General features: G+C 38.7%; 1 protein-coding gene and 1 long non-coding RNA gene across 8 annotated transcripts in view; both read right to left on the reverse strand.

Moving 5' to 3' along the window:
• Positions 1–8,264: 8,264 nt before the first annotated feature.
• LOC132639484 (uncharacterized) lies at positions 8,265–8,648 on the reverse strand. The gene has a single exon (XM_060355929.1). The coding sequence runs from the start codon at positions 8,646–8,648 to the stop codon at positions 8,265–8,267; it is 384 nt and encodes a 127-aa protein (XP_060211912.1).
• Positions 8,649–9,091: 443 nt separating this feature from the next.
• The window catches only part of LOC132640963 (uncharacterized), a 13,869-nt gene continuing 10,432 nt past the window's right edge, over positions 9,092–12,528 (reverse strand). For 6 of the 7 annotated variants that reach the window (XR_009582508.1, XR_009582511.1, XR_009582510.1 and 3 more), the window contains one exon: positions 9,092–9,388. This is a non-coding gene — a long non-coding RNA (uncharacterized LOC132640963). Of the gene's footprint in view, positions 9,389–10,742; positions 10,794–12,528 lie in introns of all 7 variants that reach the window. The other variant, XR_009582507.1, reaches the window with a different exon arrangement.

Here is a 12,528-nt window from a genome sequence, read left to right on the forward strand (position 1 = left end):
CGCGGTTGGGAAGTATCATGATGAGGTGTTGTGTGATGTTGTTCCCATGCAAGCGTGTCATCTTCTACTTGGCCGACCATGGCAATATGATAGGTCCGTCAACCATAATGGGAGAACTAACCAATACACCCTTGGCCACAATGGTGCCAAACATGTCTTGAATCCCATGACCCCCTCCCAAGTGGGTGAGATCTATAACAAAATGAGGGAGTTAAAGGAGAAGGGACATGGTGCATTGCAAAAGAAGAATGTGGGGGACGAGGGAGTAGAGGAGAGTAGTTCTCAAGAGTTGAGTGGAAAGAAAGGAGAGCTTAGAGGAAAAACTAAGGTGTCGCTTTTGGCGAATTGTGGGGAAATTAGGGAGGAATTGGGGGAGCGTCACCCGGTGATTCTCCTCATGCATAGGGACTATGCATTGCACACTAATGAACTAACCCCTTCTTTTCCTAGCTCTATTTCTTCTCTTTTGCAGGAATTTGATGATGTGTTCCCAACGGAACTCCCAAAGGGGTTACCACCCTTGAGGGGAATTGAACACCAAATTGACTTTGTTCCGGGGTCTCAATTGCCAAACAAGCCAGCTTATAGAGCTAACCCGGATGACACTAAGGAGCTTCAAAGGCAAGTGGATGAGCTCCTTGAAAAGGGAGTTGTGAGAGAAAGCATGAGTCCTTGTGCTGTGCCCGTGATCTTGGTGCCAAAGAAAGATGGATCATGGCGCATGTGTGTTGATTGTCGGGCCATCAACAAGATAACGGTAAAGTATCGCCATCCCATACCCCGTCTTGATGACATGCTTGATGAGTTAAATGGTTCATGCATATTCTCTAAGGTAGATCTTAGGAGTGGGTATCATCAAATCCGGATGAAACCCGGAGATGAGTGGAAAACCGCATTCAAGACCAAGTTTGGTCTATATGAATGGTTGGTGATGCCTTTTGGTCTCACTAACGCTCCTAGTACTTTCATGCGATTGATGAATCATGTGATGAAACCTTTTATTGGCAAATTCGTGGTTGTTTATTTTGATGATATTTTGGTGTATAGCAAAACCATGGATGAGCATGTTAGTCATTTGAAATGTGTGTTTGAAGTGCTTAGACAAGAACAACTTTATGCCAATGTTGATAAATGTTCCTTTTGTGTGGATGAAGTTGTTTTCTTGGGATTTGTCGTGAGCTCAAGGGGGGTTGAGGTTGATGAATCCAAAGTAGAAGCCATAAGAAATTGGCCCACTCCAAAATCCATTGGAGATGTAAGAAGCTTTCATGGCTTGGCTGGTTTCTATAGGCGTTTTGTTAAAGGATTTAGTACCATAGCCGCTCCTTTGACCGAGGTAATCCGAAAGGACAAACCTTTTTCTTGGGGTGTGGAGCAAGCTAATGCCTTTGAAACTTTGAAACAAATGCTTAGCTCCGCACCATTGTTGCAATTACCCGACTTTGACAAAATATTTGAGATTGAATGTGATGCAAGCAAAGTGGGTATTGGAGCTGTTTTAATGCAAGACCAAAAGCCCATAGCCTATTTTAGTGAAAAACTCAAGGGAGCGACTTTGAATTACACTACCTATGATCTTGAGTTGTATGCCTTGATTCGTGCTTTGGGAAATTGGCAACACTACTTGTGGCCTAAAGAGTTTGTAATTCGGACCGACCATGAGTCCTTAAAGCATCTTAAGGCCCAAGGTAAGTTAAACAAAAGGCATGCCAAATGGGTTGAATTCCTTGAAACCTTCCCTTATGTAATCCAATACAAAAAGGGAAAGGAGAATGTAGTGGCGGATGCCCTATCAAGGAAACATGTTTTGATTAATACCTTGTCTTCCAAATTGATGGGTTTTGAAAGCTTGAAGACATTGTATCCCGAGGACCCCGTCTTTGCCAAAATCTTTCTAGATTGCGAAGAATGGGAAAGGGAGAGGTGGATTAGGGATAGGTCTTCTACTTCCTATTCCAAGTTTGATGGTTTCTTGTTCAAGAACAAGCGACTATGTGTGCCCATGAGCTCTTGGAGGGAGTTATTTGTGAGAGAGGCACATAATGGGGGATTGATGGGACATTTTGGGATTGATAAGACTTTGGGGATTCTTGAGGAACAATTTTATTGGCCTCATATGCGGAGGGATGTGGCTAAGATTTGTGGCCAATGCATTGAATGTCGCGGCGCCAAGTCTAGACTCCTTCCCCATGGTTTGTATACCCCTCTCCCCACCCCTCAACAACCTTGGGTTGATATTTCAATGGATTTTGTGTTGGGTTTGCCTAGAACCAAAAGGGGTAAAGATAGCATCTTTGTTGTGGTTGATCGATTTTCTAAAATGGCTCATTTCATTGCTTGTCATAAAGTTGATGATGCTCCTCATGTTGCCTCTTTGTTTGTTGAACATGTGGTAAAGTTGCATGGTATTCCCAAAACCATTGTGAGCGATAGGGATCCAAAATTCCTTAGCCACTTTTGGAAAGAATTGTGGGGACGACTTGGTACTAAATTGTTGTTTTCTACCTCTTGTCACCCACAAACCGATGGCCAAACCGAAGTTGTCAATAGGACCTTGGGTTCTATGCTTAGGGCCATGGTTAAAGGAAAATTAACATCTTGGGAAGATCAATTGCCTTTGGTTGAATTTGCTTACAATAGAGTCATTCATAGCACTATTGGCATGTCACCTTTTGAAGTCGTTTATGGTTTTAACCCCCTAACCCCTTTAGATCTAACCCCTTTATCTCAAGATGTTGTGTTGAGTTTAGATGGAAACAAACGAGCCGAGGCCATGAAGAAGTTGCATGAGAAGGTGAGGCTTCACCTTGAGAAAAAGAATCAAGAAATGGCCAAGAGAGCAAACAAGGGCCGCAAACGAGTTGTGCTTGAACCGGGTGATTGGGTTTGGGTACATTTCCGAAAGGAGAGGTTTCCCAACAAAAGAAAGACCAAGTTGATGCCTAGAGGAGATGGTCCATTTGAAGTACTTGAACGACTCAATGATAATGCATACAAAATTGATCTTCCACCCGAATACCAAGTTCATAACACCTTCAATGTGTGTGATCTCTCTCCTATGGTGGTGCAAGATGTTGATCCCTTAAATTTGAGGACAAATTCTCTTCAAGAAGGGGAGAATGATACAACTCGAATGGCATCAAGACCTTTTACAAGGAGCCAAGCGAGGGAACTTCAAGCTATGCAAGCATTGTTCATGAGGAGGGACATACTTGAATACACTCTAACACCTTCCCGGGGATTGCAAGTGTTCATGATAGCATGGGAGGATGGTTTGGAGAAGAGGTTGGAAGATGGTCATACTTTCAATGTGACTATTACTTGAAGATTTGCAAATTCAAGTTTTGTTCCCAAAAGAAGACACCCAAACAAGGCCCTTACTTCATTAAGGGTAAAAGTGTAATAGTGTAGTTGTCTTCTTTTGAACCTTAGTATAAGTAGTAGTCTATTTCATTTGGAAGACTTAGTCTATGTTGAATATTGATGTCTTGAAATTGTGAACTCTTTTGAGTGTTGAGAGCTTGCTAAGCTAGAGATTGTGAATCTTGTGAGAGGATTGGTTATTAGGGTATCAAATCCCTATTGGTCATCCTAAGAGTTTGGTGCTCTTTAGTTCCTAAATTAGAGGTCAAGTTAATTCAAGAACTTTGGTTGCTAATTTGGGTCTTTAGTTGTGTCAAATTATCTATCCTTTATGTTTCTTGTCCTTTTTCTTCATTTTCGTATGGAATATTGTATCAACACCAAACAAGATCATTATATATTTTGCCAATAGAAAAAGAAACTAGGCATTGATGAGTTACCTCTAAACCACCATCATCATTCTCAAATTTGATGCTATAAGGATATGGATGAATTTTTGTTAACAAGCCAAGTTTAGAAACCATCTCTTCAGAAACAACATTAACATGACTTCCTTTATCAATGATTACTGAACATACCTTATCATGGGAGGTACATCTAGTGCGGAAAAGAGATTCCTTTTTCCATAGTTTTTCATCTTCTTGAACCAAACGTCCTCCTCTTGGTTGCATACTCATCCTACTCTTCAACTGTGCTCTGATACCAAATTGATGTGATTCTTCGAGTTAATAAAGAACCAATCGACCAGGATCTTGTTCTTGAAGCGATTTGATGGGCAGATTCAAGAAACGGGCGTATCTCAAGTTATAGGCGTTGGATTAAAGTGATTCAAAAGCTATGTGAAAGATGACAATCTGAACTATAAAAATAACTATTGAATCGTTTAAATCAAGTAAGTATTAAAGGCGTAATGATGGAAAGAAAATTAGGGTTCTGGATATGAACTAGAACGAATTTTAATCAAGAAACGCGTTCTTGAATGATCAAGAACAAATAAAGTTCCTAAGTCACCACTTGAAATCAACTTACGTGATAAAGAAACACCACACGCTATTGAAAACAAGATAAAGACTATCACCACCTTGCTTGGAACCAAAAACAAGGATAAAGAACACCAAATAGAGAAAATAACTCTATTGCAAAATTTAGGTTTCTGCTCAAAACGTGAATAGTATATTTACAAGTCATGAGAACCCTTTATATAGGCCTAGGTTCTCTTCTTTTATGACTACAAATCCATATTCTACTCTAGAAAGGAAATAACTAAAAACAAGGAAAATAAAATCCCTATTCTACAAGGAAAAGAATAAAAAAAACTAGAATCCTACTAGAACTAGGATAACGATCCTACTAATGATATGAAATTAAATCCTACTATAATATAAATCAAGAAACAAGAAACCTATTTAGAAAAGGATTCAAGAAACAAGAATGGGAAATAATCTTCAAACTTGAGCTTCTTGGACTTTTCTTTTTCTTGAATTTCAATCTTGTGTTTCTTGATTTTCTTGGATTTCTTGATCTTCTTCATCTTTCATCATTCTCCCCTTGTTGAGAAAGACTCGTCCTCGAGTCTAAAGGCTCCATAAACGGTGAAAGATTAGCCAAAAAAAAAAAAATGGGAACAACCCATACTTACCAGGCTCTAAGTTGCATTTTTCTAACTTTTCATAGAGCTTCATCATGTTCAAAGAAAACTTTGCATATGGCCGAACTAAATCCCACTTTCTTAGTGGTAACTTTATACCATGATTTCTCAAACATATCATCTTAAACTGATCTTCAATGTGTAAACCATGATCATAACTTATTTCCTTTTGATCTTCATAAATCTTGAACACTTCCGTGTCGATGTGGTATTTGCATGCAAAATCTGAGTTAGTGCCACAAAAACCTTTAAATAAATCAAATTCATGAACCTTTGGATCAGGGTTAGAGAATAAATCATGTCTTCTTATGAGCTCCTTGATGATTTTGATGCTCTCATATTTGACATGATTATAGCCATTAACCTCAATGAAATTGAGAGATATTAAATCTACACTTTCTTGCATAGATTCAACCTTTTGAGGAATAAATCTTGTTCGAATTAGATAATAAATTAAACTCTCATTCATAAACTCCTTTTCCAGCAACTTATTCTCTTTCTCTTCCAAATCTTCATAGACTATTGGTCCTATGCAATCCGTTACTTTGGTTGGTGTGGAGTAAGAAACAAAATCTGTATTCTTTTTTAAATCCCTTTGTGGAAACTCAATCTCACAAATAGCTGGATGCTCCAATGGATCCTCATCAAACTTTGGAGGTAAATCCTCAACTTGTGGATCCAATTCATTCTTCTCCTCCGTTTTCTGTTCCATATTTATGGGACCAATGATTTGTAATTTGGTCACAAAAGAATCATCAACATACTTGGAGTTTTTAGCAACATCTTCTGGAGTCAAGGGAACCAACTTAATTTTCTGTCCATCCTTTGTAAAAGAATAGGTATTACGATATTCATCATAGTTAGCACACCTTTCATACACCCATGGTCTTCCAAGTAATAAGTGGCAAGCATCCATCTTTGTTATATCACACCAAACAAGATCATTATATATTTTGCCAATAGAAAAAGAAACTAGGCATTGATGAGTTACCTCTAAACCACCATCATCATTCTCAAATTTGATGCTATAAGGATATGGATGAATTTTTGTTAACAAGCCAAGTTTAGAAACCATCTCTTCAGAAACAACATTAACATGACTTCCTTTATCAATGATTACTGAACATACCTTATCATGGGAGGTACATCTAGTGCGGAAAAGAGATTCCTTTTTCCATAGTTTTTCATCTTCTTGAACCAAACGTCCTCCTCTTGGTTGCATACTCATCCTACTCTTCAACTGTGCTCTGATACCAAATTGATGTGATTCTTCGAGTTAACAAAGAACCAATCGACCAGGATCTTGTTCTTGAAGCGATTTGATGGGCAGATTCAAGAAACGGGCGTATCTCAAGTTATAGGCGTTGGATTAAAGTGATTCAAAAGCTATGTGAAAGATGACAATCTGAACTATAAAAATAACTATTGAATCGTTTAAATCAAGTAAGTATTAAAGGCGTAATGATGGAAAGAAAATTAGGGTTCTGGATATGAACTAGAACGAATTTTAATCAAGAAACGCGTTCTTGAATGATCAAGAACAAATAAAGTTCCTAAGTCACCACTTGAAATCAACTTACGTGATAAAGAAACACCACACGCTATTGAAAACAAGATAAAGACTATCACCACCTTGCTTGGAACCAAAAACAAGGATAAAGAACACCAAATAGAGAAAATAACTCTATTGCAAAATTTAGGTTTCTGCTCAAAACGTGAATAGTATATTTACAAGTCATGAGAACCCTTTATATAGGCGCCTAGGTTCTCTTCTTTTATGACTACAAATCCATATTCTACTCTAGAAAGGAAATAACTAAAAACAAGGAAAATAAAATCCCTATTCTACAAGGAAAAGAATAAAAAAAACTAGAATCCTACTAGAACTAGGATAACGATCCTACTAATGATATGAAATTAAATCCTACTATAATATAAATCAAGAAACAAGAAACCTATTTAGAAAAGGATTCAAGAAACAAGAATGGGAAATAATCTTCAAACTTGAGCTTCTTGGACTTTTCTTTTTCTTGAATTTCAATCTTGTGTTTCTTGATTTTCTTGGATTTCTTGATCTTCTTCATCTTTCATCACCTTAGTCCCAACATTCATAATCCTCAAATTCACGGGTTTCTAATCACTTTAGACCCTTCCATTTCATAAATTAGTCAAAGCCCCCAAATTTGGGTGAAACCCTAAGTCTCATAAATAGATTCTTGAACTATAGAACTATTCCATCCTACAATGTGTTAATCTACACATCTAGATGATAAAAACAGTAAGTTAATCAACAATAAATAATTTACACTAAGGGTTTCATGATTAGGAGTCTAAGTCTCAACACCCAACACTCTAGGACCTTAAACCACCATGGAAACTCAAGGAAGGAAGCTAGATAAGCAAGATAAAGGTTTAGAACTTACCCTCAAAGATGATTTCCCCAAGTCTCTCCAATATTCACCTCCCCAAGCTCTTAGAATTACATTTTAGAAGAGTTGGACTAATGGTTCGAACTTAGGAATATAAAAGGAGTTTTTGGTCCCGTCGATCCGCTGCAGCGGTAACCAGGATCGCCACGGAGATCACGCTGTAGCGGTCGGGCCTTCTGCTAGAACTGCGCCATAGCAGCCTCGCTATAGCGGTCAGACCATCTGCCATGGCAGAGTCAAGAATGTCCATGCCACTGCTATGGCGTTCAAAACCTCACTGTGGAGGCACTAAGCTAGCCATGGCGATCACACCAGAACAAGCAAAAATCGGGTTTTTCATATTTCTTTCCCAAAATACCAACATAAATCTAAGGCCTCCATACACAAACCAGATATGCGCACACACATAAAAATGTGCTAGGAACTCAACCGTGGTCTCAGAATTCCCAACGGAGGTCAAATTTACCAAGTCTACCCCTAAACGGATAAAACTAAGTTTCCAACCAAGTGCCCAAAATGCAACCAAATGCCTCAATAACCGAACCATCCACCCCACCACGTCATAATTGACCCTCCAGACCCAAAAGTCAACTATTGGTCAAATACTTTCACTTAAGAATTCTAAATCCTTCTGTTTTCACTAGAACTGCTTTATTGTCTTGGGAATTGGTCAACTGGGATAAAATGGTCAAAAGACACATAACTAGGTCGTTACATCAGATATAAATTAAACAACCATTCATCCTCGAACGTACAAGGACGGAAACAAGAGGAAGGGTACCTAACTGGGTGAAAAGCTAGGGATATCTACTACGCATATCAGACTAGGTCTCCCAAGTAGCCTCCTCGACTGGGCGATGCTTCCACTGGACCTTCACTGAAGTTATTTTCTTTGACCTCAACTTTTGAACCTCTCTATCTAAAATGGCAATAGGCTCCTCCTCATAAGACAAGTTCTCATCAAGCAAGACCGAATCCCAACGAATGATGTAAGAACCATCCGAATGATATTTCTTCACCGTAGACATATGAAACACCGGGTGAACACCCGACAAACATGGAGGTAAAGCCAACTCATAGGCTACCTCCCTCATATGGTCAAGAATCCCAAATGGACCAATGAACCTAGGATTGAGCTTGCCCTTCTTCCCAAACCCCATCACACCTTTCACGGGTGAGATCTTTAATAGAACCTGCTCCCCAACCATGAACTCGAGATCTCGGACCTTCCGATCCGTATTCTCCTTCTTTCTATTCTGAGCTGCTAAAAGCTCATCTTGAATCACCTTAACCTTGTCCAACGAATCTCTCAAAAGTTCGGTACCCCGCGGTCTCACCTCAAAAGCGTTAAACCAACTAATAGGTTATCGGCATCTTCTCCCATAAAGAGCCTCAAACGAAGCCATATCAATGCTCGAATGGTCGCTGTTGTTGTACGCAAACTCTGCCAAATGCAAGAACTGGTCACAATGACCATTAAAGTCGATCACACACGCTCAGAATATATTTTCAAGGACTTGAATCGTCCGCTCAGACTGACCATCTTGTAACGACCCAACTCCGTAGGCCGCGACTAGTGTCCGTGCTGGACACCCAAACGTACCCAATAACCCAGACTAGCATATCAGCAGAATATTTTTAAATGTAAAAGTCAATTGGCGTTAGTAATCATCATAAATGAACCGACATAGTACATCGGAGCCGATAAGGCTGTCACAGATCATATCATCCCAAAACATATACAAAACCCACACAAGTATGTCTACAGACCTCTACAGATTATAACAGAATCATAAGACGGGACAGGGCCCCGTCATAGCCCTGAACAGCATACATATATACAATAGCAGCAGACTGTACCAACATATAGGCTCTGGACAAAAGAGCACTCCCAAAATAGCAGAATAGATGTCCTAGGCAGGCGGGTCAGCAAATCTGTCGTCTGTACCTGCGCGGCATGAAAACGCAGCCCCCGAAGGAAGGGGGTCAGTACGAAATATGTACTGAGTATGTAAAGCATGGAACGTAGTAAACAAAGTCATAATCAAAGCAGAAGATACGGAAAATGAACTGAATATCCAGATTAGCAAAATGCTGATCATATAGCATAAATAGTATTCGCTGAAAACATATGTCGTACCTGGTCCCATTACGGAACAAGATCATAACCGAAACAAAACTTACAGAGAAGTGAGTGTAACATCCGAAGTATCAAATGCATATTTTCAAAACATGAGGAGTGTGTACAGAAACATATACCATATCATATCCGACCCCTGCCAAAGGGACTCGGCAAACAGAACGTGGCCACCCCCCGACGCTGGTGCCACCACACATAAGGAGCAGAATAGGGGATAACCCCGTAATATAACATATCATGTCAAATGGCCATATCAGATCATATCATATCAGAATGTGTGTACATGGCACAGCATACTCCACAACCCATGTACATATATACCTGCCCCCTCACATCGAGGCACGGCGAACAATGCAGTGGAATACGCTTGACAACATATCCTGGCCCGGGCTCAGTGGGGGAAACATTGAGGCATCCACGAATGGAGTAGTGAGAAACTAAATGCAATAAAAATACCATATATTTACAGAGACTCAATAAGGCATATCGGATGACAAATCAAACCAATGAAATCGGACAGAATCATAGTAAGTGTATGTCGTATGTCATAATGAGTTACGGAAGAATAATCCTTCTGGGATCATTTTCATATTCCAAAATAGTTTACCAGACTCGAGGGAATCATTAAAACAATTTTCCTTAGTAGTTAAAAGGATAGTTAAAACGTTTCATTTTATATTGTTCGAAAATAAGGCTATTCTAAAAGGCAAAGCGGGAATAGTGGGAGACTAAATGAGACACAAAATATCATACCTTTACAGAGATTCAATAAAGTATTTAGAATAAATATCATTGGTAGTTAGAAGAGTAGTTAAGGCGTTTCCTTTAGAACCGTTTGAAATTAAGTTATAAACACAAAAAAGGGTAAAGTCGGAAATAGTGGGCCCACCTCGGGACAACCGAAGCGGTGGGCTCAAATTACGTATATTAAGCTTATGGAGTCACCTATGGAGGTCCTAGGGACATTTCATAACTTTCTAGACAATTTGCGGAAGTTTACACAATTCTTTAACAAAACATACTTATAGGGTTCAATTCCAGTGAATGAAGAAGGGACAATTTGAAACGCGGATTCTAAAAGACAGAATATTTCCCGAGGCTCGAATCCGATCCTAGTACATCTAGGACATGCCAAAAGAAGAATTGAGATAGCTTTACATACCTTTTATGCTTTTTACGCCTTTCCAAGTTCACTTCTCGTTTCATCCAAAATCTACAAATGGTCACATTTACCAAATGTTAACCCTAAGACTTTAGGACTTAAATATCAAATCAACACTTTTCTACAGAAATTTGGGCAGCATTTCCCCTATACATATAGCATCCCCGAGAATTCAACTCGGCCAAAACAATCAACAACAACCCAATAACAACACTAACAACAACAACAATAACTACAAGACACAATATGGCACAACTAGTTCCCTTTCTAACATAGTGCGATACTTCCATTTCAACTTCAAATTTCCAAACAAATCTCAAGGGTTTCACATTCATCATTAATCAAGATCATCACAATATAATTTGGAAGCATTTCATATCAATTCCACAAAATATTCACAAGATATACACAATATACAAGCTTTCCACCAAAGTCATAATTCCACCAAAACTTCTAATCTTTACCAAACATTTTCATAACATGTTTCTATCTTCCAACTTCATCAACAATCATCATAATTTACACCTTACGACTTCATTTCCACAATATCATAAAATCATATTAGAATGACATAACCTTTTACATTCCATTTCAATGCCAACTTAAATCATATTACCTTCCTTTACATTATAAGGATCACAACAACACAACCAACATATTAAACAAAATTAATTCATTCCCATTCTAATCTCCATATACCACACGGCCAATACCTATATTTCCAACTTCAACCAAATTCATTCAACTTTCATTCTCAATATGAATTCCATCATACTCACAACTAGAATACAACATAAATTTAACTCACCATACGTATATAACATACATACACCCACGGCTACATGCCAACTTACATACCCACTTTGCAAACTTCCATATTTCCATACTTTCTACTCATTTCTACATACTACAACACAAACAAACCTTCATAACATAATAACATGGAATGAATTCTTACCTTTTTCTCCAATCTTCTTCACTTAACCAAAGTGCGGAAACGATGAAACGGATGAACCATCTTCCGAAATAATCATACCACGTTGTAGAGGGTACTTGAATTGGTAGGAATACTACAAGAAAACAATTTTTGGAACAAGATTTAAGGTACTCAATTTCCATGGGTCTTGGCCGAAATGGCCCTTTGTTTTTGTTCTTCATCTTTTGTGTTTCTTGAAGATTCTAATGGATAAAGTGATAATATATGGTCCCTTTCATCTATTTTAACACGTGGAAAATTCATTAATTTTTTTGTGGGTTTGGGCCATGGATTTGGCCGGCCACCCTCTTAAACTTGGGCCTCATTTTTTTTTTTCATTTTTCTTGGGCCAAACCGGTTGGTCCCGAGTTGGGCATAGCCCTCTGACCTATCGACCTTAAAACGTCCATATCTCCTTGTACAGACTTCACCTAGGAACCCACGACCTATGGTTGGAAAGCTAATTCAATTATCTATAACTTCTATCTCTTGGTATTTTTCCAAATTCCAAACTTATAATACCGTTTTTGCCCCTCCAAGTCAGGTCACCCGGAAACGTTTTCTTAAAAATATTCGTTTGGAGGGCTTCCACTTTGATTTGGCCCAAGGGTCCTTCATGAGTTGTGTTTAACTTTACATATGTGATTCATATAGCTTGTCACATGTTCCAAAAAAAAATCTTGACGTGTGGGCCCCACCTCAGCTTGCAAATAATCCGACGTTCAAAAATACGGGATATGACACATTTGTCTAAGGGTGAAAAGTTATACTGAGATCCAATCGAGTACCCAACTCGGCCTGTAAAGTCCA

This window comes from Lycium barbarum, chromosome 5, assembly GCF_019175385.1.
Source record: "Lycium barbarum isolate Lr01 chromosome 5, ASM1917538v2, whole genome shotgun sequence".
In the NCBI taxonomy this organism is placed as follows: domain Eukaryota; kingdom Viridiplantae; phylum Streptophyta; class Magnoliopsida; order Solanales; family Solanaceae; genus Lycium; species Lycium barbarum.